Source organism: Pecten maximus, chromosome 11, assembly GCF_902652985.1.
Source record: "Pecten maximus chromosome 11, xPecMax1.1, whole genome shotgun sequence".
Lineage (NCBI taxonomy): Eukaryota > Metazoa > Mollusca > Bivalvia > Pectinida > Pectinidae > Pecten > Pecten maximus.
Genome location: NC_047025.1, coordinates 14,988,320 through 15,014,757, shown reverse-complemented (window position 1 = coordinate 15,014,757; position 26,438 = coordinate 14,988,320). Strand labels below are relative to the sequence as shown.

General features: G+C 35.8%; 3 protein-coding genes across 5 annotated transcripts; 1 reads left to right on the top strand and 2 right to left on the bottom strand.

Moving 5' to 3' along the window:
- Positions 1 to 483: 483 nt before the first annotated feature.
- On the bottom strand, positions 484 to 2,538 carry LOC117338463. Its single transcript, XM_033899817.1, has one exon. It carries the CDS (start codon positions 2,536 to 2,538, stop codon positions 484 to 486), a length of 2,055 nt encoding a protein of 684 aa, XP_033755708.1.
- Positions 2,539 to 3,317: 779 nt separating this feature from the next.
- Positions 3,318 to 13,923, top strand: LOC117338119. 3 transcript variants are annotated; one of them, XM_033899325.1, is made up of 9 exons: positions 3,318 to 3,422; positions 8,224 to 8,283; positions 8,986 to 9,143; positions 9,495 to 9,667; positions 10,035 to 10,082; positions 10,323 to 10,367; positions 11,048 to 11,165; positions 12,309 to 12,424; positions 13,004 to 13,923. In XM_033899325.1, the coding sequence occupies exons 3-8, from the start codon at positions 9,139 to 9,141 to the stop codon at positions 12,364 to 12,366; spliced, it is 447 nt and encodes a 148-aa protein (XP_033755216.1). In that variant the 5' UTR covers positions 3,318 to 3,422; positions 8,224 to 8,283; positions 8,986 to 9,138; the 3' UTR covers positions 12,367 to 12,424; positions 13,004 to 13,923. The 3 variants fall into 3 exon arrangements, with proteins under 3 accessions (XP_033755216.1, XP_033755214.1, XP_033755217.1); XM_033899323.1 differs by lacking the exon at positions 8,224 to 8,283 and having other exon boundaries at positions 3,321 to 3,422; XM_033899326.1 differs by lacking the exons at positions 8,224 to 8,283; positions 10,035 to 10,082 and having other exon boundaries at positions 3,321 to 3,422.
- Positions 13,924 to 20,201: 6,278 nt separating this feature from the next.
- Positions 20,202 to 22,378, bottom strand: LOC117338462. The gene is given in 3 exon segments (XM_033899816.1): positions 20,202 to 21,603; positions 21,605 to 21,708; positions 22,267 to 22,378. Coding segments are annotated over 3 exon segments (1,470 nt in total). The 3' UTR covers positions 20,202 to 20,349.
- Between the last annotated feature and the right edge of the window lie 4,060 nt (positions 22,379 to 26,438).

Below are 26,438 nucleotides of genomic sequence, written 5' to 3'. Positions count from 1 at the left end.
ATAAACAATTCCATGCCATATCCTGGATTTCAACAAGTAAACAAAGGAGTTCTTGTAGATTTCGCCATGAACTTTCACAAATGAAAATATTGTTCAGTTTGATAAAGAAGTTAGATACTTTATAGCCTCGTATTACTATATAGAATGGAGCTTCTCCATTTTATATAGTGATAAGAGGCTATATATTATATATACAATATATAATGTCTTACCCCAAATACAATTTTATATAGTAAAACGAGGGTATATTATATACAATATATAATTTCTAATCCAAGTATCTGCGTTTTTGATAACTCGCTCTTACCACAGGCATCTGGTTAGTATTCATAGAAAAATATTGGCCCTCTATTCTTACAATACCAACTAGAAGCAGACGCCTGTGCTCTTACGGAATAGTGTGTACGTATCAATCTTATATAATATGTACATTTCACGCGCATAGAATACCGTGTATAATATAACACAATTACCGAATCATTTCTATTGATGTTGATCCTTTACACAGCATCGAAAATATTTTTTTGCCGTTATTGTTGATATTCTCTCCATGGCGGGATTGTCATAATGAAAAGGTTGTGCACCACTCAGAGAGTCCTTGTATTCCCTGAGAGCACGGCGTATGTCACCGACCATTTCGTAACAGATTCCTAAGAGGTTGTGGACAATCCAGTATATACTTCCTCCCTGGTACTTATCATACTTCACGGCCCGAAGTTCGAGCAGTGCTGTGTCACGTCGTCTTGTGTCGTTAAGCTCGTGGTAACACAGAAAGGTTAGGAACACGGCGTAAGGGAGTGGAGGGATTATTATCTTGAAACCACCGACTTTCGTTAATTCTTGTTGTAAATGAACTGGACAGAAATTTGAATCTTTTTCTGTAAAAGCCATGTATGATACACATGCTTGCTGAAATTTGTGCAGAAGACTATACCCAAGCCCACAGTAGAGATGTTCGTATATGTCTTGATCTTTCTCACTTATATTCTCAACGAAAACTTTCCACGAGGAAATCATGTGTCCACACATTTCCAGTGTTTTCATGTAATTCCCAGTCTGGTAGTGATAGGTTGCCAACGTCAGTAGACCTGGACTTGTACAAGTTACGGCAAGTGGTGATATAAACTTCTTACATTTCCTAAGATATTTATACCTCTGTTTGTTTCCTCCGAGAGGAGCTTGTTTCTCAAATGCCTCCTTCCCTTTCAAAGAAAGTGCATGTACTGTATTGAAGTAAGCTATGAATTCATCCATGTCCGACTTTGATTTGCTCAGAAGTTTCAAAGCGGGCAGTACATCAGTTGCACGAAACAAAACGAAGGACCGTACGAATATTGTGATATCAATTTCTCTTTCTGATCTTACTGGTGTAGGCAGTACTAGTTCCCAGGCTCCATTCTTCACTCTCTGGATAGTCTCTCCTATAGATGATTGGTAGAATGTTCCTATTGATAGACAACCCCATGTCATATCACGGAGTTCAACAAGTAAACGAAGCAGGTTTTGTTGATCGGGACCATGAACCTTCCCAAGGAACATATTATTCTTGTATATAAAGTAATTAGGACAATATCCTGCTTTCACCCACGTGGCCAAAATATTTAAACACAGCATGAAACAAAGAAATATATTCTTTTCTTCCCATAAAGATAAAGGTGTGTTTTCTACTGCATGGAGTATAGTTGTTTTGATAATATATGACGAGAGAATATCTGTATCCCCATATATTTGTTTCAACTTCCCGGATATCTGTTTTAAAAGGTACTTAAGAAGACAATACACTAGGAACTGGACATGACTGAGAGAATGAATGAGTTTGCGTTCCGCAGTCACGAACGAAATTCTCCATTGTAGGAATGTGTCGGCTGATGTTTTATCTCCTACAGGGACAAGATGGCAACCACCTCGTGCTACCTGATCCCTCAAACATTTATTCGGCCAGTTATACAATCGATGTCTACTCAACCATTCATTGGCCTCGCTTGGCCAACTAGTACATTTGAACGCACGCACAAAATCCATATCTGCTCCTGTATTATCTAGTTTGCCCGACGTAGTAGTAGCTGGTCCATGAGTGTCCACGGTAATCCCGAATACATCACTTGCATGATCTGATAACAACCGTGCATACATTTCACTTGATATAAAGTGTACATCTCCAACAGGTACAATCGAATTCAACAAGTCTGGAGTGCATCTTCGTCCAATCAGCTGCAAAGTTACATAGCCAGGTCGGCTGTCGGTATCTCTCATAATAAATACCGTTTCATTAGCAATATCGGTTGTGATACTGGTTTGCTGGTTAGGACATATAACTACCACAGAGTTGTCAATTAGCATGCGATCTTGGTCCGAGCCCTTCATCTGAATCCCTTCAGCTGTGCTTCCCGTGAGAAACGTTTCTAGCTTTGTTTCATCATAGTTATATATAAGTGTCACCTTCCTCCTGACGGCCACTATTTCCCGGCTCCCCATCATCCTGTCCAGGACATGATATAGAATCCAGGAATCCTCGTACAGCTCTCCCTGGTCGGACATCTCAGTGATATGTCAAAAGCCCTATTATAAAATAGAAATAACAATATCATACGAAGAGTAAATAATTATTTTTGGTGATAGCTATAAAATCTTGATCTCTATTTTTAAATGTTGATCATTATCTTTAAAACAAACACTAAAGTAGATTATTTAATATTCGTTATGTCGAACCTATGCAATATTGTGTACATATCAATCTGATGGTATGTCATGTACGTCACACATACGGAATATCATGTGCATCATACATGTACAGAATATCATATACATGTACATCATACATGTACAGAATATCATATACATAATACATGTACAGAATATCATATACATGTACATCATACATGTACAGAATATCATATACATGTACATCATACATGTACAGAATATCATATACATAATACATGTACAGAACATAATGTACATAATACACTAACAGAATATAATTTTAATCATATATGTGTCACAGGGATACAATATATATATATATATATATATATTATATATATATATGTGTGTGTATAATACATGTATTAGGTAAACTATTATCTAATTAGCTATCTTGTATCCGTACATGTGCACGTGCTCCAAAGTTTACTGTCAGTGTCTTGTCTGTTTAGTATTCGTGACTGTTCGTACGTTGATGTGTAATCCCATATATGGTATGTTACAACCTGTCGGTAATGTCTGTGTGTGTCTATATTTGGCAGTGTTATGTGTCATGTGAGAATGTCGTTCAAACGTGTGTGTGTATGTAAACAAAACCCTTATACTTTCGTGGTACAGCGCAGTCGGCCGGTAATGAGCATCGAGGACGTATCCTCCGGGGTCCTTTGCTCGGGAGCATATAGACGACATTTAGACACAACTATAACCAGTTGGTGAAGGTATTTATCATCTATACTATGTGTAGAATAGAATTATAATAGTCGTTACTTCTTATTCATGGCAGGAACATTAAATACTTGTTATAATTGTCATTGTATACTTAGGCCAGTTTACTGTATATTTCAGAGGTTTTTCTTATTCTTGTTGTCTCGTCCATGTCGAGGAAATAAAAAGAACTATCAGCAGGAGTGAATGTCATCTTATTATTCATTTGGCTGTGACACATGTACAGAATATAACGTACATCATACATGTACAGAATATCATGTACATCACACCAGTACGGAATAGCATGTACATCTCATTAGTACGGAATAACATGTACATCTCATTAGTACGGAATACGTTGCACATCGCTCAAAATAAATGATCATCACAAGCTGATATATAATTATGAAACATTATGTATATATGCTATATTTCTATATGACGTTAGACTCATTGATTGCTAAGTATATACCCCCTACTCCCTGTGCATACCTATCATTATTTCCTGAACCAATAATACCATTGTTGCCAAAAAAAGAAACTTACCTGAGGTGAGATCATTTTATAAACAAAACAAAAAAACAAAAAAAAACAGTTAAAATGGAATTTGTCAAAAGCTGTTCTTGGAAACTATGTTACAGCTCGATTACTTGACAAGGCCCTTAGATGAAATATTTTGACAGTATACTCCCTGTTATATTTTTTAGTAACAACGACGTTGACCTTGACATTAGGACATTTTAAACCCCTGTTCTAAAACCTCATACCACATAGAAGTTCGGAGAAAATTTCCAAATACAAACGTGCTACGCTAGATTGAAGGACAGAAGGACTACAATTACTAAAGGTCATTCGCCATGAGGGTCTAAGGCGAGGAGGTAGTTATATTCGCCTGTTCAAAGTGAACAAGTGAAAGTTAATTTTTATTACTTTACCAGACGAATGTTAATTTTGATGTACACAACAATGAGCCTTTTTTATGCATTGGTTGGTCGCCATCGCTTAATTAGAGGACATTCGTAAAAAATCTATATGATTATTTCCACACTTTTTACACTATTTCAAATTTATATGACCACAGCTTAATGTAAAGAGTATGTTTTCTATATATTGTCACCATTGTATATCAATTCAGTTTTTCTGTCTTTTTGTCACTTTTTCCACCTTAAGAACAGCACGAAAAACCTTTAGGTCAAAAGTCTTGATGACCGGTTAGACTGACAGATTATTGATTAACCTTAAGTACATTCTGTCATAAAAGCTAACAAAACACATAGTAACTAATTCATTTTTGACAATAGAATATAGAGCTAATACCCATGAACACTTGGAGTACTTTCTAGAGTAAGTTTGATCTTTAACTTTCAAAGCTTAAATGCAATTGCAAGCAAGCATTTTAATAAAAGAGCATAGCATAGAGTTATTGCATGGAAACGGATTTTCTACATTCAGCAACAGTGACCTTGACTTTTGACTTTTGACAAAGAAACCATCCCAAACAATTACTTTCAATAAGAAAGTACTGTATCAAGTTTGAGTTCGATATACCCAAGGAAACTCATGTTTTAGCACGGAAATAAAAGTGCTGACGGACAGACTGACAGACGGATGGACTGTCACGGTGATACTATAGCGCACCTTCGTACTGGGCCCTAATTATGTGAAGGTGTCAATGTGCGCCATGAATAGTTCATAATTATGTGATAGTGTTATTTTTTGCCATGGAATATGTCAAAGTTATATGATAGTGTCAATTTGTGCCATGGAATAAGTCACAATTATGTTCATTACATAGAAATCTTTTATAAAATCAAATATTTACAAATCCGGTTTAAATTGTCAGCACACCTAAGTTATTACAGCTGATCATCTAATCATTTCAAAATTTAAAGAAATGTTATTTAATTTCATGATAAAATAGTTTTAATTAAGATACCTTGAGCCTAACATTATTTAACTGGGACTCTTTATTACTACTATTTTTTAGCGAAAAGGACCTACATTTAAGATACAATTATTGCTTTTTAAAGGGACGCGAAAGTAACTTAACCTAGCATAACGCCTTTCTAATAAATAACCAGTACTTGCATGTAATCCTTACTCTCATTTTAAACCAAAAACACTTCAACAAATGTAGCTATTTTACAGTTAGATATATATCTATCGTATACATTCCCAAGCAGGTTTTCTGATTTTTACTTACGGGATCCGGTAATACAGTATCTAACTTTCCATAACTGTGAAGGTGGTCGAAAGGAAATTTGAAACGTTCGTTGTACCAGAAAACTTCTTTATCATCCATATTTTTTTTCAGGAGATGTATTTCACACAGTAGTAAAGTGTCAATTACTGTGGACGACGTTTGTTGTTGTACAATCCCACATCAAAGATCTTAAGTATCAGGAACATCAGATATTTGTTCTCGTGTTGACGCCTGGATTCCATATCTATGCTTCCATGTATCAAGTTACAATATTTACATTGGTTTTTCTTGTATGACTGCTAGCCGTAGTCTGCTACAGTATCAAGACTATTGTCCAGTTTGTGCTGTTTTCTGTATCAAAGTGATATCTTATTACAAAACAAATGTCATTTTCTAGTTTGTCCTATGTCCGTATTTACTTGTAATCCCTCTATATCAAACACAGACTACAGTAGATCCTGTCTCTTTCTGTACACATTAACTCTCAAATGGTTTGTTGGACGATAAACCAATGTGGGATTTTCCTATTTTCGTTTTGTATATGTATTACATTATGGTAGTTGTTCATTCATAACAAGGCTCCCCCAACGGTCTCATTTTACCTATATTTAGCCAACACGTACACGAACCTATGTAATAACTTATGTGTCAGTAGTATCAATGAAAACATTTAAAGTGACGTCATTGCTATCTGACAAAGATACAGCTTACTCTGACATGATCACACTCACTATTCCAAGATTCCAATAATCCTTAATACTATTGTTCTGCTCCTTACTGTTAGCCGACATCTGCTACAGTATCAATGCCATTGTCTACTTTGTCCTGTTTTCCTAATACTATGCACCCGGACAATAACCCAATAAGGGATTTTCCTATTTTCGTTTTGTATAGACATTACATTATGGTGTTTGTGAGTCGTTCACTCATACAAACGATCTCTAATGACCTCATCTGGCCTATATTTAGCCAACACGTACCTTTCTAATAACATATGTGTCAGTAGTTATCAATTAAAAAACCGCTTAAGTGACGTCATTGCTAACTGACAAGGAAAAGGAACTATTGGTTATCATGCCAGTGCATGAAATATAACAAATTACCATTGTTGAATAAAACTATTTTTCGTACAATGACATAATCACTATTCCAAGATTTCAATAATCTTGAATACTATTTTTCAGCTCCTTATTAGGCCTAGCTAAATATTTTACATTTGTGCGATGACAATGGTGTATATCCTCCCATGTAATAAATATATTAGTTAAAAGTAACATAAAGATGTAAAATACGTCCCTGACTTTTAGGCATCAATGAACCAAATATCCTGACTCCGTACAAGGTGATTATTGTTTTGGGTGTTATATATCCTCACCCTTCAGTTAACCACAATGCGTACACACGGAAGCTGAAAAGCTGAAGTTTATGTTGTATATTGCTTGTATTACAAAAATAGAAATTATGCGTAAAATTCCACAGGTAGGGATTTAAAATGTATGTGGAAAACTCCAAACGTACGCTAGTGACTTGTATCTATTGTTATGTTAATTTGAGAATTGCGGTTCAACACCCTCACTAACATTGGATGAATTGTTAGAAAAATTAAATGAACTATAAAAGTTTTCTTGGCAATATTCAGTTTCGTACATGGTAGAGTTCCTCTTGTTTTTCAAATTTATAATTAGATGTATCTACATTGTGTGTGGTATTAATATTGTTCAGTTAATTAGTTAAGCGGTTTAAACCAGGGATTGGTGAACTGCAAAGTCGGAATAAATCGTACGATACCGGTTCGTTAGAAATAGGCGATATTCGGGATATTTATTTATCGTATAGTCGTATGCTGAGCCGTTGAACATTCAAAATCTGAATGTCGTATGTCTAGCCGCTGAACATTCAAAATCTGAATGTCGTATGTCGTATGTCGAGCTGCTGAACATTCAAACTCTGAATGTCATATGTCGTATGTCTAGCTGCTAAACATTCAAAATCTGAATGTCGTATGGCAAGCTGCTGAACATTCAAATCTGAATGTCATATGTTGTATGTCGAGCAGCTGAACATTCAAACGTTTCCTCGTTGGCCAGTAAAAAACACAGGATAGGAATTTTATGATATTAAAGGTCGTATATCGTATGTCTAGCCGCTGAACATTCAAAAGGTCCCTCGTTGGTCAGTGAAAACACACGATAGGAATATTTTGAATGTTGAATGTAGTATGCCGTATGGTGTGCTAACTTCACACAGCCAATTTTTTTTAAACCCCTATTATACAACCTCATATCACAGTGTAACTTCATGTGAAGTACGGAGATAATATCCAGAAAAAAAATGCTACGCTAGATTGAAGGACGGAAGGACAACAATTACAAGAGGACACTCGTCATTTGGGTCTAAGACAAGAGGTAGTTATATTCTCCTGTTCAAAGTGAATGAGTAAATATTAATTTCCATTACTGTACCAGAAGAATGTTAATTTTGATGTAAACAGCAATAAGCCTTTTTAGGTATTGGTTGGTTACCATCACTTTATTAGAGGCCATTTGTACTAAATCTATATTATTACTTACACACTTTTCGCACTATTTGAAATTGATATGACCAACCAGTTCCCAGGACACTACAAGCCCAGCCTCAGTGACCACTGGAATGACCTCTGCATAGATCAGGTAAATAACATCGCCTCATCAAACTGACCTCTGAATTCTGGCTTTGGTACTCTCTGAGTAACCCTAAACTGACCAATTATGTCTTCCTAGGGTACAGTCAGAGTAATTTAATTAGATAGTAAGTAAGTTAGTTACTAGTTTAATGCCACATCACTCTGCCTATTGCTAGGTTTCTTCTCGCTGACTACACAGTCAATGTTAAGTTGGCATGTCAGAGTTACTGTGACCTTCAAACTGATCACTGTTGTCAACCTAAGGATCAGAGTGTACTTAAACTGACCGCTGTAGTCTTGCTATGATACTGTCAGGGGGACCTTCAAACTGACCACTTACTATACTATGTGTATTAACCTAAGGAACAGAGTGACTTTCATACTGACCACTGTAGTCCGGCGATGATACTGTCAGGGGGACCTTCAAACTGACCGCTTACTTTAATATGTGTATCAACCTAAGGAACAGAGTGACCGTCATACTGACCACTGTAGTCTAGCTATGGTCCTGTCAGAGTGACCACTGATCATATTTTTGGTGTAAAAATCCACAAAAATACCATTTCTGGATACGGGTATGACAGTGAGATAGAAGGCAGGAACATATCTGTAATATAATATAGTACATGCTACATTTAGAATGTATTCTGTTTTTTTCAATGAACTCTTTGTTGACAGAGACAGTAATCTATTTTTGCTATGAACATAGGTGAAGGTATCAATCTACAATGGTGGCCAAGAAAAGGCCTACATCACGTTCAATGCGGTTGGTGCCGATAAGAACAGCTGTTTCACTGCTGATAGGATAATTGACTCCTCTTACACGGACATTAGAAATGCTCCTAAAGAACTCTTCAGTCTTATGGGGTGAGTACCCTTGTGTTTTGTTTGCCTACGGTAGTTTATCAAATCAAACCTAACTCCCAACATTTATTGGCCAGCTTAACAGGTGGGAGATTTCCATTGGTTTAAGAGGATGCAATTATTTTCTATGTTCTGATTGGCTGTCACACTCTTTAAAGACGCATCAACAAAGGCCCTTTTACTGTATACACGTAGCAAATGTTCAGTAACAGAATACTTTGGTGGATGATTTCTATTACTATGTTCTCAAGGTTTCTATGGAAATTGCTAAACTAAGAATCTAGTTTTGTTTTCCTTCATTCATGTTTTACATTTTCATGTTTCATATTAATATTTGATAACTTGTTTGAACAGAGATGTGACAAGTGGACGTGAATTCAGAATGAACAGTCATTCCACCGGCAATTGTGACACGTACGGTTGGATGATGGTTGCAACCCAGAGTGGCTGCTCCTTTGAAGCAAGTGCTGGTAACAAGCCTGCTTTCCTGTACTCCCCAGGACAGACTGCCTTACACTGGGGACAAGGTAACAGGATAGACCACTAGACCATTGGATAATGAAACAATTGTCATAACTAGATCCTACTTAATTATCTAATTGTTCAATGTCATATCAAAAAGTGATTTCTTTTTAATGGTGTATATTTATTTATTTCATTTAATAAATTCAAACTGGTTTCCTATAGAATTATTGAACAATTTGTTTTGTGATTCTTGCACCAAGACTTACGAGGGTTCAAGATTTAAGAATCTTACCCAACACTGAAAAGGTTAAAACTATTTGATATAATTATCAATTATAATTTAGTATAAGATAATCAGAAAGGAATATCAATTATAATTTAGTATAGGATATCAAATCAGAAAAAAAAGAAAATATTTCATGTTGACAGCTACTTCCTCTGGAGACGCCTTTGCTTTCACCGCCCACGGTAACTGTGGTGAGTATCTGTGTACAGGTGATAATGCTAAATTTAGATTGACAATAGGGATGACTATAATTATAGCTTTAATGTCATTACTCATGTACTCCAAGCTGCACCTTTGGTTTATATAAGTTAGTTTATCATTGTTTGGATTTGACATTTTCAGATTGTTTTCTCTAATGAATTTCCACAATTTTTTTTAATGAAAATACATGTGCATGTATTTATAGCCTGTTCATTAACTGTTCTTCACAGGTGCATCTCTGCAGTCAACACAGCACACTGGCTTCACTCAGATGAGTAAGTAAAAGTTGAACTCCTCCTTATCATGCATAACACTCCACACTTGTGAAATTTTACTGTTAGGTATTTGGTAGTTGTGAAAACTTCTGAATTAGAACATGTAGTAGAGACATCTCATTACAGATTTTCGGGGGAATGCCAGAGCATGCACCCAAATCAATGTAATAAATTTGATCATTTATTGAACAATAATCCTATAAATAAATACAAATGTTGAGAATGTGCGGAGAGCATGCATAGCTTGTCTCGACCCTAGGGTAAGGTAAGAAAATCTCACTCTGGTATTTTTGTGGATATCCCTGTCCAGGGTAAAAAAAATAGAATTCTCAAATAACAGAAAAAAACTTGATAATTCTTTTGAGATATTAGTTTTGATGACAGTAAAAAATAGGGAGACTAGAAACAGAAATCACTAGTGTGATAATCAAGTAGACAATAGATACACAGACTACAATCAGAAAATTAACTTTTTTCGTTTTTATCAGAATAACCTGGAAAATAATAATCTAGGCTATCATGCAGACTGGAATTTAAATTGTGCTATAAAATGTTTATCAATTTGATCTGCTTGGCTCATTTTGATCTGCTAGTTTCCATATTCATTTAATCAATGCAAACGGATTTCCAAACAATTGATCAAACCTGTAAAGAACATTTTGGACTTACTTTATACACAGGCAGGGCCTGTATCTACAAAGGGAAAATCTACAGTCAAGGAGATCACTGGACGGATGGATGTGAATACAACTGTACTTGCGTCGACGAGACTACTGGACGATACAACTGTGTCAATTTGTAAGTACTCCAGTCATGGTATTAAATACCCGTGTGGTGGTTATGGTGTATCATGAATAATCTGTTTACTGTATAGTATAGAAATATTAAGTCGCTTGCTATTTTATATACTGTTAACATATTTATTATAGCATACTCAATTTTAGTGTACCACTGAATTAGCGCACTCAAATTTTAGTGTACCATTGAAGAAACATATTCAAATGTTATGTACCACTGAAATAGTCTACTCAAATTTTAGTGTACCACTGAATAAGCATATTAAAATGTTAATGTACCACGAATTAACGTACCGTAGTCAAATTTTTGTGATCTACTGAATTAGGGTACTCAAATGTTAATGTACCACTGAATTAGAGTACTGAATTTTTTGTGTACCACTGAATTATCGTACTCAAATGTTATATACCACTGAATTAGAGTACTCAAATTTTAGTGTATCACCGAATTAAAACAGATCATCCATGGTGAATTGAAGCTGCTGCAATACTTGGCATAGAAGGCTATGTACAGAAACTCATTTTAGTAATATATACATCGTTGTATATAAATATAATTTAGCAGAATGTTTCAAGCACGAAACTCTCTAAAACATGTATGTTTTACAGTACTGTCTTTATTCTGTAGGAATCCCATCATGCCCAACAATTAAGGGTCGGGATGGGTTTGGTTTGGTTTAGTATTGTTTCATGTCCTGTTAATAACTTATATCATCTAAGGACGGCCTCCCCTGTATGTGTGATGCATGAGTTTTGTGAATGTTTGTGCGTTTGGTTGGCTACAGTATGTTCATGTTTGCCTCCTTGTGATAGCGCAAAATTGATGCCAAGTTCATAGTGCTACCTCCCTAAAGCGTACTGCCGAAGACACTCAAGCAGGACAACCCCACATGGTCTTATCATACTAAAAAAGGGCAGACCAGTGCTAAGAACAATCAGGCCGTATGGATTACACAGTGTTTCATTACTTTATCAAAATATTGAAAAGAAATTTAATTTGACCAAAATATAGATTTGAATATAGAATTTACCATGGAAGAATTTCATATCGGAAGTACAGTCAGAATGTTGGTACCTTAAGATCATGCAGGATATTAAAGTTTATATATATCGGAGCTATAATGTCTGTACCTTGTATATGTAGGTGTGCAACTTTCACTAACTTACCACAAGGCTGTACTTTGGTGAAGAAGCCAGGATAATGTTGTGCCCTACCCGACTATGGTAACTACACTCTTCCAGGCTCTGGTCAGGGTTCAGGTACGTACTCTATCAAATTGTCTAACTTTGTTTGTCTTGGGTGTTAGCAGAAAGAGAAGCGAGTGTACCATATACACATTAAATCATTCTCACCATTTTTTCTGGTAGAAAGGATGGCTTTGCTTAATTAATCTCTGTAAAAAATCCCAGTCTGAGCCTTTCATTCACCTTTTCATTGTTTAAAAGTTTCAACTGTTTCGAGTGATTATGCAAAAGCAGCCATAGTATAACGTCATTATCCTGAACATAGTATTATGCAAGTGGGAAAATCTGGATCTGGTTCAATATTTTCCTTTGTAAAGACATATTTCTTTAGAAGAATTGATTAAAATTATGATAGAGGAATGCTGTAGTAAACTGTGAACTGTTAAATCTACACAAACCACTCGAAAACAAGCCAGCCTCAAAGATAAGCTTTTCTTTCAAATAAGCCTGTATTTGTTTACTGTTAAATAAAATAAGCCACATTTTATGTTTGAGTTTTAAGGGTATTACATGATTTTTTGTTATCTTAATTGTATCTTTGTAGTTTTATGTGTACTCGAGTACTACTTAGCATGTGAATAAAATGTTTGGCAGGTTTCTGTTACTACAAGGGACAGATGCACGGACAGGGTGAACAATGGAATGACGGCTGTGACTACAAGTGTACCTGTCAAGATGCTACAACAGGAACATACAGGTGTACAGACAGGTGAGAGGATATCTTTGGACCAATTATTATATACATGAGCAAGTCATAGTACATGTGAGAATTTTGAAGATATGTATGTATATACCTAGCATATCCAGAAATCAAGTTGAGAATAGTTGCTACTTTTAAAGTTGCTACATCCCCAACAACTGCTCATAAAAATGGATTAATTGACACCCATGGTATAGAAATGTATCCAACACCAAGCACTCTCGATTACTTATAATCATGTTATCTTTCATTCTTGGTAATAGAATTTACGTTTGAAGCCCATGTGAGACAAAACATAGAGAATGAGTAGCTAAAATATAAGATTTCTTAAAGCTATATATCTTTCACTTTAAATTTCAAATTAAATTGGAAGCTCAAATATTTGGGAGGCGGTTAAGGCGGAATGTAACATTTGGTATTGAAATATATACATTTAACAGTCTATTCTTGTTTCTAATTGATCATAATCACTCGTCGGAAATCTAGCAAATTTGTTTGATGAATTAAACAAGAAACACCATATGTACTTTTGTCATATCAGTTTATTTTTACAAAATATTTCTTACTCTGTCCTTTATTACATGCTATAAATGGAACCTGCCTGCCGGACTTTGTACCCTGGATCCTGCTCCAGCTGGAAAGTGTTGTCCTGTCCCCAATTGTAGCTCACAGGTGGTCTTATAATACCCTCCAGGTTACGTACAGGAATGAGATTCAGAACACACATAGACGTTTTGTAAATAGTGTGTAATTTAATTTTTATGTGAAAGAACCTGTACACCATGATTTATAAATAAATTATGAACAAAACTAATATTGTCTGATTGCTATTGTTTTACTGTAAACTGGAAAGAAAAGCTCCTTAAACAAATATATAACAGACCAATTATGTTTTGACTTTATGTGACGGAGGTCAAACTGATATCAAATAACATACTTAATTCTGTTTTGACTTTATATGACGGAGATCAAACCGATATCCTATGACAGACTTAATTCTGTTTTGACTTTACATGACGAGGTCAAACTGATATCCTATGACAAATTCTGTTTTGTTTTGACTTGATGTGACGGAAGTCAAACCGATATCCTATGACAAATTCTGTTTTGTTTTGACTTGATGTGACGGAGGTCAAACTGATATTTTATGACAGACCAATTCTGTTTTGACTTTATGTGACGGAGGTCAAACTGATATCCTATAACAGACTAATTCTGTTTTGACTTTATGTGACGGAGGTCAAACTGATATCCTATGACAGACCAATTCTGTTTTGACTTTATGTGACGGAGGTCAAACTGATATCCTATTACAGACCAATTTTGTTTTGACTTGATGTGACGGAGGTCAAACTGATATCCTATGACAGACTAAATTATGTGTTGACTTTATGTGACGGAAGTCAAACTGATATCCTATGACAAATTCTGTTGTTGTTTTGTTTTGACTTTATGTGACGGAGGTCAAACTGATATTCTAGGACAGACCAATTCTGTTTTGACTTTATGTGACGGAGGTCAAACTGATATCCTATAACAGACTAATTCTGTTTTGACTTGATGTGACGGAGGTCAAACTGATATCCTTTGACAAATTCTGTTTTGTTTTGACTTTATGTGACGGAAGTAAAACTGATATTCTATGACAGACAATTTCTGTTTTGACTTGATGTGACGGAGGTCAAACTGATATCCTATTACAGACCAATTATGTGTTGATGTTATGTGACGGAGGTCAAACTGATATCCTATGACAGACTTAATTCTGTTTTGACTTTATATGACGGAGATCAAACCGATATCCTATGACAGAATTAATTCTGTTTTGACTTTATATGACGGAGGTCAAACTGATATCCTATGACAAATTCTGTTTTGTTTTGACTTGATGTGACGGAAGTCAAACTGATATCCTATGACAAATTCTGTTTTTTTTTTTACTTTATGTGACGGAGGTCAAACTGATATTCTATGACAGACCAATTCTGTTTTGACTTTATATGACGGAGGTCAAACTGATATCCTATAACAGACTAATTCTGTTTTGACTTTATGTGACGGAGGTCAAACTGATATCCTATAACAGACCAATTCTGTTTTGACTTTATATGACGGAGGTCAAACTGATATCCTATGACAAATTCTGTTTTGTTTTGACTTGATGTGACGGAAGTCAAACTGATATCCTATAACAGACCAATTCTGTTTGGACTTTATATGACGGAGGTCAAACTGATATCCTATGACGGACCAATTCTGTTTTACTTTATATGACAAAAGTCAAACTGATATCCTATGACAGACCAATTCTGTTTTGACTTGATGTGACGGAGGTCAAACTAATATCCTATGACAGACCAGTTTTGTTTGGACGTTATGTGACGGAGGTTTTTATTTTCAATGTTGGGGATCCTGGCTATCCAAACTAAAACGACTAAAGAATATGACCATTAATTGAATCACAGTGCCCCAATGGACGTAAAATTATATGTCATAATGTACAGATTACTTTAAATCCATGATATACCGCTTCACCTAGATGAACACATGACCCAAGTATGACGTTCGTTGGATAGTAGCAGTATAGGAGATAGAGGCAGGATTAACTTTTTGGTCACCTGAGATAAAATCTTAAATGACATATTCTTACCGCCTTTTTTCCGTCGTCGTTCGTCCGTAAACAATAACATTTTCGACTTCTCAGAAACCCCTGAACCCTCTTCAATGAAATTTTGCATAAATCTTCCCTGTCCAAAGGTGAAAGAATATTAGGAATGATATGGTCCCCATCTCCCAGGGGACTGAGGGGTCGAGCGAAAAGGGGTCAAATTGACTGACATTTCAAACATCCTCGTCATATATTTTGGTTTGTTTTTGTTTGACGTCCTATTAGCTTATTATTGCCCCTATACTTAACTGTAGTTTATATAGTGAAATCCCATTTTAACTATCCTTAGTTTTTATATATTGGAATTCATTTTAACTTATTGAACATTATCAGCACGGGATGAAAGTTTGATAGTATGCATATGTTGGCCCTGGCTTACCCCAGGGGTTGATGGACGGAGCCAAAAAGTGTCGTATTAATTGAAATTTCGAAAAACTTCTTCTGAAGACTTAAATAAGTTAGAATCAAATACTTGTCATAAATGTAAGGGTCTTAAGGTGCTTTACTAAAATTGTGAATTTTGTGACCCTGAGAGCTCGCGTTTTTCTTGGTTTATTGTTCTGTTGTTGATGTGAGTTTGTGGTTGGGAACTCGCTTACATGATGACAAATATCACAGACACACAAAAACACGTCTTCACGTTCCAAGTCATTTATCTATACTGACGAATCATGTTATCTTACAAAGAGAGCTCCAATAAAGGGAAAGAACTCTTACAGTTCGAGTTCCAAATTATCTCCCCTAGATCATATGCCTTTACTGTTACAAGATATTATGTAATCTCATCACACCCATACAATCATATACACAACATCCCCGCCCACAAAATAAAATTGGGATAACACAATTTTACCATGGGTGTAAGAGATTACAATAAACAGATGAAAGTAAGCAGCTTACTATGATATTGAATCAAATATTTTAAAAGTATACACTACTATAGATGTACTTTATATGTTTTTTTTCTTCTGAAAACTGTCTTTTATAATATGTAATTTACTGTATAATACTACCAAGTACAAAAATCTTTCTCATATTATGCTATTCCTGATTCACACCCGTACAACCATATAAACAGCATTATATAGGGAAATCCAGTTTTCGACTATCATTTCTTTGATTGCTATTGGAATTCTTTCTAACTTTGTTAACATTATGATATGTTCAATAAACGAGAACAAGAACAGAATGAAACTATAGACAGCTATATAGCAGCTCTCCGGTCGCTGGCAAAAACATGCAAATATGGAAGCCTTGAGGATGACTTAATTCGCGATAGAGTCGTCATGGGCGTTAGGGACAATAACACAAGGAAAATAACTCCTGCAAGACAGAAAGCTGGATCTAAGAAAGTGCATAGACATTTGTAGATCATGTGAAAAAACAACTAGCATATGCGTCGCGCGCATTGACAACAACAGAGACTAATTATGCACAGATTGAAAAGGAGCTATTGGCAGTGGTATTTGGTCTCGAGAGATTTGAGAGCTATGTTTACGGAAAGAAGGTCTTGGTGGAATCGGATCATAAACCGTTAGATATTATCTGCAAGAAAAGTCTTGTTAGCGCGCCCAAGAGACTACAAAGGATGCTGCTGCGTCTACAGATATTTGATTACGAAGTTGTGTACAAACGAGGTATAGAAATGTAGATATCAGACACACTAAGCAGAGCATATCTACCATACCAACGTGAAGAAAATCAGATGGATGAACATATATTCACACTTGAGGAAGAAGATATTAGTATACTGCAGCATCTACCAATTACAGAAAGACGCATGTCTACACTGCAAAAGGCCACAGAATGTGACCAAGATCTCTGTCTTTTAAAGTCAGTGATCCGCCGTGGCTGGCCAGATAGCAAAGATCAACTTCCTACGGCTATGCACATCTATTTTCCTTTTCGTGAGGAACTGACCATACAGAATGGACTCATTTTCAAAAACGATCGCGTCGTCGTACCAGTCAGTCAACGACATGACACGATAATAAGGCTCCACTCTGGACACGTGGGACTACCGAGCATTCTGCGACGAGCAAGATAATGTGTTTATTGGCCAAACATGTTCAAGGACCTTGAACAATTCACAAATATGTGTGATACGTGTAATACATATGGGAGTAGACAACACCGCGAACCAATGATCAGTCATGAGGTTCCAGCTCGCCCTTGGCAGAAATTGGGTTGTGATCTGTTCGAACTAAACCAAAAGAGTTACTTGATAACAGTCGATTACTACTCCGATTTCTTTGAGGTTGATCGACTCACCACAAAAACAGGAAAAGATGTTATCAACAAGCTTAAAGGGCACGTGGCACGACAAGGAATTCCAGACATACTACTGACTAACAATGGGCCACCCTTCAATAGCAGAGAGTTCAAGGAATTCACTGAAAAATACTAGATAGAGCATGTTACAAGTTCACCTGGCTATCCACAGTCAAACGGAAAGTCGGAGAATGCAGTCAAAACAGCAAAGCGAATAATGGGCAAGTCACTACATGAATCCACAGACCCCCATATTGCACTTCTTGAGAAATACACCTTCAGTAAAGGTGAACCCCACATCATCTGTGTCTCAACAAGCACAACCTGATGATAAGATGGCAGGTCCAATAACTCCTGCGAAAATGACGACCCGGGGACGGAGTGTAATACCAGCAAGGTACAAGGATTACCAGATGCGAGGATCCTGTGCCAAGATGTCTTTAATAAATATGTGCCAATGTGTTCATTTTTTCTATTCTAGTTATGTAGTTAGTAGTTTCTAGTTGTGGACATTTGTATGATTTTTTTCTTCTGAAAACTGTCTTTTATAATATGTAATTTACTGTATAATACTACCAAGTACAAAAATCTTTCTCATATTATGCTATTCCTGATTCCAAACATTTTCCATTGAGCTCAAAATGGACCGCCTATACTCCATCCAGACAAAATAGCAAAGATGAAAGAGATTAACATACACAATATAATTTTAAAAGAATTTAGATACTAATTTCCGCACTCAACCAAAATAGACATTTTATCAAGCTCAAAATTTAAAACAAGAATACTTGCATACATATTCAAATTTAGTTATAGTTTAGATATAGTTACTTATTCTAGTCATCATGCCAAGAGACTGTGTTATAATAACGATATGTTATAACTGGCACAATCGCGAAGTGTTTAAGAGACTGTTTAAATGTGTATGGAGTAGCAATGTTACTTTTTAAAGTGTTTATAATGTGATCAGAGACTTGGTTCATAACATACTTCAGAATAGATCCCACACAAGACATGTTCACTAGAACATACTTGTAATTATGTGTTGATAACTTATCTTAATTTATGTAAACAGTTCAGATAAAAAAATAACTTCTATTTGAAGAGAGGGATGTAACGATAATTCAATAATGAACACTCCAATGTAACATCATATGAAATAATGAGCTACTCCCTATAACACTAGGTGGCGTGGTTGTAGTATGTAAGATGGCGACCTAATACACATGTTACTCGGTGTATGCTATCTGTTATCAAGACGTTACCAAACGTTACACACATCTTGGTCCTGACAGATCACCAGGGGCTGCTGGGCACAACCAAAAAGGGTCAAATTAACTGAAATATATTAAAAAAAAACACAGGTGATTGTAAAGGTCCATGGGCCTGTTGTTCTTTAATGTAGGCCAAAGATCAAAATGTAGGTCAGAGTGACCTACGTTTAGTACATAACACACTGTCTCACCTAGGTAAAACCATGACCCATGTATGCAGTTCCAGTTCCTGAGTCATAAGGAATCAAGTCTGTGCCCCCTCCCCGCATTTCGTCACATTTCACGTCTCGATGGTGGATTAGTGCTGTATTAAGTCGTCTGATGTCAACAAGTTCATGGTGAGACAGGAACGTGAGGAACACACCGTAGGTGTAACTGGTATAGACAGAACTGTCAATACTTGCTATACATGCCTGTGATATTTGTTTAGAAGAGTATACTCGCCCCACAGTAAAGCTATTCATAACTGTCTCGATCCGTTACACTAGGAGCACCACCAGCGTAAATGTCCATGATGAGAGCACGTATACGCATATTTCTAATGTATAATTCCCAGTCTGGTAGTGATGGGATGACAGCGTCAGTAGTCATCTACTTGTACATTCCGAGATTAGTGGTATTATACACTTTTGGAAGTACATCGGCGCTAAAATTAAAATGAAATAGACTCCGAGAATATTCTTAATTCACATTCTTTTTCCGAGCGAAAAGATATAGTGGATTTCTGACAATGCTGACATTTTCTATAGAGTACTGTTTGAAGCTTGTTCCAATCGATACACAACCCCGTGCCATATCCTGGAGCTCAACAAGTAAACAAAGGAGTTCTTGTAGATTTCGCCATGAACTTTACAATACCAACCACAAGCAGACGCCTGTGCTCTTACGGAATATTGTGTACATATCATTCTTATAGAATATGTACATTTCACACGTACATATTAACATGTATATAACAAGTACGGAATCATTTCTATTGATGTTGATCCTTTACATAGCATCGAAAATAAATTCTTTGCCGTTATTGTTAATATTCGAGTCGTTCTATCCTCTCCATGGCGGGATTATTATAATGAAATAGTTTTTCACCACTCAGAGAGTTTTTGTATTCCCTTAGAGCCATGTGTATGTCCCCGACCATTTCGTAACAGATCCCTAAGAGATTGTGGACAATCCAGTATTTACTTCCTCCCTGGTTTGTATCATACTTCACGGCCCGAAGGTCTTTCAGTGCTGCGTCACGTCTTCTTGTATCGTTCAGCTCATGGTAACACAGGAAGGTCAGGAACACGGCGTAAGGGAGTGGTGGGATTATAAGTTTGCTACTACCAACGTTCGTTAACTCTTGTTGTAAATTAACTGGACAGAAATATGAAGATGTTTCTGTAAAAACCATGTCAAATATAAATGCTTGCTGAAATTTGTGTAGAAGACTATACCCACGCCCACAGTAGAGATGTTCGTATCTATCACGATCCTTCTCACTAATATTCCCACTGAAAACTTTCCACGAGGAGATTAGGTATCCACACGTTTCCAGTGTGTTCATGTAATTCCCAGTCTGGTAGTGATAGGTTGCCAACGTCAGTAGACCTGGACTTGTACAAGTTACGGCAAGTGGTGATATAAACTTCTTACATTTCCTAAGAGATTTGTACTTCTGTTTGTTTCCTTCGAGAGGAGCTTGTTTCTCAAATACCTCCATCCATTTGAAAGAGAGTGCACTTACTGTATTGAAGTAAGCTACGCATTCATCCATGTCCGACTTTGATTTGCTCAGAAGTTTCAAAGCGGGTAGTACATCAGTTGCACAAAACAAAAGGAAGGACTGTTCAAATATTGTAAAATCAATTTCTCTTTCTGATTGTGCTGGTGTAGGCAGTACTAGTTCCCATGCTCCATTTTTCACCCTCTGAATATACTCTCCTATAGATGGTTGGAAGAATGTTCCTATTGATAGACAACCCCATGTCATATCACGGAGTTCAACAAGTAAACGAAGGAGTTTTTGTTGATGTTCTCCATGAACTTTACCGAGAAACATATTGTTCCTATTTATAATGTAATTAGGACAATATCCTGCTTTCACCCACGTGGCCAAAATATTTAAACACAGCATGAAACAAAGAAATGTATTCTTTTCTTCCCATAAAGATAAAGGTGTGTTTTCTACTGCATGGAGTATAGTTGTTTTGATAATATATGATGAGAGAATATCTGTATCCCCATATATTTGTTTCAACTTCCCAGATATCTGTTTTAAAAGGTACTTAAGAAGACAAGTACACTAGGACCTGGGCATGACTGAGAGAATGAATGAGTTTGCGTTCCGCAGTCGCGAACGAAATTCTCCATTGTAGGAATGTGTGGGCTGACGTTTTATCTCCTACAGGGACAAGTTGGCAACCATCTTGTACTATCTGATCCCTCAAACATTTATTCGGCCAGTTATACAATCGATGTCTATTCACCCATTCATTGGCCTCGCTTGGCCAACTAGTACATGTGAACGCACGCACAAAATCCAATTCTGATTCAATATAACTTAGTTTGCCCGACGTAGTAGTAGCTGGTCCATGAAGGTCTAAGGTAGTCATCAACACATCACTTAAAATATCTGATAACAACCGTGCATACATTTCACTTGATATAAAATGTACATCTCCAACAGGTACAATCGAATTCAACAAGTCTGAAGTGCACGTCCGTCCAATCAGCTGCAAAGTTACATAGCCAGGTCGGTTGTTGGTATCTCTCATAATAAATACCGTTTTATTAGCGATATCTGGTGTGATACGGGTTTGCTGATCAGGACATATAACTACCACAGAGTTGTCAATTATCATTTGATCTTGGTCTGAGCCCTTCATATTAATCCCTTCCGCTGAGCTTCCTGTGAAAATCATAGCTGGTTGTGTTTCATTACAGTTATTTTATTGCTCACGTACAAGTATCAGCTTCCTGCTGACGGCCACCATTTCCCGGTTCCCCATCATCCTGTCCAGGACACGATATAGAATCCAGGAATCTTCGTACAGCTCCCCCTGGTCGGACATCACAGTGATATGTCAAAAGCCCTATTATAAAATAGAAATAACAATATCAATTCGAAGAGTAATTAATGATTTTTGGTGATAAAATCTTGATCTCTTTTTATAAATGTTAATCATTTTTCTTAAAACAACACTAAAGTAGATCTTTTTATATATTCGTGATGTCGAACCTATGTCAATATAATTCATTCCAACACATTTTGATAAGTTCTATGATATATTGTGTACATATCAATCTGATGGTATGTCATGTACGTCACACATAGGGAATATCATGTACATCATATATGTACAAAATATAATGTACATCATACATGTACAGAATATAATATACATAATACCCATACGGAATATCATGTACATCATACACATAAGGAATATCATGTACATCATACACTTACAGAATATAATGTACATCATACACTTACAGAATATAATGCACATCATACACTTACAGAATATAATAGTCATCATACACATACAGAATATAATGTACATCATACATGTGTCACAGGGATACAGAGTATATATATAATATATATACATGTTTTAGGTAAATTATTATTTAATTAGTTATCTTGTATCCGTATGTCTTAGTACATGTGCACGTGCTCCAAAGTTTACTGTCAGTGTCATATCTATTTAGTATTCGTTACTGTTCGTACGTTGATGTGTATTTCCATATATGGTATGTTACCACCTGTCGGTAGTGTCCGTGTGTGTCTATATTTGGCAGTGTTATGTGTCCAGGTGCGATAGGTGAGAATGTCGCGCAAAAGTGCGTGTGTAGATTAACAAATCCTTAATACTTTCGCGGTACAGCGCAGTCGGCCGGTATTGAGCATAGATGATGTATCCGTTGGGGTCCTTTGCTCGGGAAAATATAGACGACATTTAAACACAACTATAACCAGTTGGTGAAGGCAGTTATTATCTATACTATGTGTAGAATAGAATTATAATAGTCGTGACTTCTTATCCATGATAGGAACAGTAAATACTTGTTATAATTGTCATTGTATACTTAGGCCAGTTTACTGTATGTTTCAGAGGTTTTTATTATTCTTGTTGTCTCGTCCATGTCGAGGAAATAAAAAGAACTATAAGCAGGAGTAAATTTCATCTTATTATTCATTTGGCTGTGACACATGTACAGAATATAACGTACATCATACATGGACAGAATATCATATACATCACAGCAGTACGGAATATAATGTACATCATACACATACGGAATGTCTTGTACATAATATAAAAACAGCATAACATATACATAACACACTAACAGAATATCATATACATAATTAACACACAAACAGCAGAACATATACATAACACACTAACAGAATATCATATACATAATTAACACACAAACAGCATATCATATACATAACACACAAACAGAATATCATATACATAATTAACACACTAACAGAATATCATATACATAATTAACACACTAACAGAATATCATATACACAATTAACACACTAACAGAATATCATATCCATTACACCCAAACAGAATATTATATACATCATACATATACGGAATAATTATAATGTACATCATACATGTACAGAATATCATATAGATCACACCAGTACGGAATATCATGTACACCTCATTAGTACGGAATTCGTTGCCTATCTCTCTAAATATATGTTCATTACAAGCTGGTATATGATTATGAAATATTACTTTAACATATGTTAAATTTCTATATGACGTTAATTGCTAAGTGTATACCTCCTACTCCCTGCGCGTACCCATCATTATTCCCTTAACCAATAATTACATTGTTACCTGAGGTGGGAAGATTTTATCAACAAAAAACAAAAACAGTAAAAATGGAATTTGTCAAAAGCTTTTCTTGGAAACTATGTTACAGCTAGATTACTTGACAAGGCCCTTAGATGAAGTATTTTGACAGTTTACTACTCCCTGTTATATCTTTAGTAACAACGACGTTGACCTTGACATTAGGAAATTTTAAACCCCTATCCTAAAACCTCATATCACATAGAAGTTCGGAGATAATTTCCAAATGCAAACGTGCTACGCTAGATTGAAGGAGAGAAGGACAACAGTTACTAAAGGTCACTCGCCATGAGGGTCTACGACAAGGAGGTAGTTATATTCGCCTGTTCAAAGTGAATGAGTGAACGTTAATTCTCATTACTGTACTAGAAGAATGTTAATTTTGATCAAGTTAAAATATTTACAATGGATTTTCTTGTATGGCTGCTAGCCGCAGACTGCTACAGTATCAAGACCATTGTCTAGTTTGTTCTGTTTTCTGTATCAAAGTGTTAATATCTGATTACAAAACAAATGTCATTGTCTAGTTTGTCCTTTTGTCCGTATCAGTCTGTTTTACGTGTAATCCTTCTATATCAAACACAGACTACAATAGACCCTGTTTCTGTACATACTAACTCTCAATTGGTTTGTCGGACAATAAACCAATGTGGGATTTTCCTATGTCAAATACGTCCCTGACTTTAAGGCAATAATGATCCAAACATCCTGACTCCGAACAAGGTGATTATTGTCTTCGATGTTACATATCCTCACACTTCAGTTAACTACAATGTGTAGCTACGGAAGTTTTAAAGCTGAAAACCTCAAGTTTCCATTTTATAGTGCTTGTATTACAAAAATAGAAAATGTGCATAGAGATCGACAGGTAGGTATTTAAAATGTATGTGGGAAACTCCAAACGTACGCTAGTGAGGTGTATCTATTGATCTATTGACAAGCGTGATAGTGTAGATATTTACCGTATCATGAGGGACGGGCAATCGGGTAAACATTCCGCTGTAATCAAACGAAATGGAGAAAAATAATAAAAGATTGAATATTCTTATCTAAATGTTTGATGATGGAAAAACCATCGACGCTGATATCATTGTATCCGTATCTACAGCCACAGACATTGCTTTATATAAAGATCAAACATAATATCATATACATCATACACAAACAGAATGTCAAATACATTATACACATACGGAATATCATATTCATCATACACATACGGAATATCATATACATCACACACAAACAGAATATCATGTACATCATACACATACGGAATATCATTTACATCATACACATACGGAATATCATATACATCACACACAAACAGAATATCATATACATCATACACATACGGAATATCATATACATCATACACATACGGAATATCATATACATCGCACACATACGGAATATCATATACATCATACACATACGGAATATCATATACATCACACACAAACAGAATATCATATACATCACACACAAACAGAATATCATATACATCATACACATACGGAATATCATATACATCGCACACATACGGAATATCATATACATCGCACACATACGGAATATCATATACATCATACACATACGGAATATCATATACATCACACCAGTACGGAAATTCACGACATCTCATTAGTATGGAATACGTTGCATATCTTCTAAAATAAATGATCATTACAAAACTTGTATGCAATTATTAAATATTATGTACATATGTTACATTTCGATTAGACGTTGGACTCGTTGATTGCTAAGTATATACCTCATATTCCCTGTGCATACCCATAATTATTTCCTTAACAAATAATTCCATTGATACCAAAAAAGAAAAATTACCTGAGGTGGGAACATTTTATGAAAAAAAAGCAGTAAAAATGAAATTTGTCAAAAGCTTTTCTTGGAAACTATGTTACAGCTATATTACTGTCAGGGACCTTAGATGACGAATTTTGACAGTATACTTCCTATTATATTTTTAGTAACAACGACCCCTATCTATGAGAAGTTCTGAAATAATCTCCAAATACAAAAGTGCTACGCTAGAATGAAAGATAGAAGGTCAACAATTACTATAGGTCACTCGCCATGAGGGTCTAAGGCGAGGAGGTAGTTATATATTCGCCTGTTCAAAGTGAATGAGAGAAAGTTAATTTTCATTAATGTACCAGAAGAATGTTAATTTTGATGTACACAGCAATAAGCCTTTTTAAGCATTGTAGGGTCACCA

Excerpts from the sequence above, each read along its gene's own strand:
- LOC117338463 (XM_033899817.1), bottom strand. The coding sequence starts at position 2,538 with ATGTCCGACCAGGGAGAGCTGTACGAGGATTCCTGGATTCTATATCAT.
- LOC117338119 (XM_033899325.1), top strand. Across the intron at positions 10,083-10,322 it reads CACCGCCCACGGTAACTGTG|GTGCATCTCTGCAGTCAACA; the intron begins GTGAGTATCTGT and ends TGTTCTTCACAG. Across the intron at positions 10,368-11,047 it reads CACTGGCTTCACTCAGATGA|GCAGGGCCTGTATCTACAAA; the intron begins GTAAGTAAAAGT and ends CTTTATACACAG.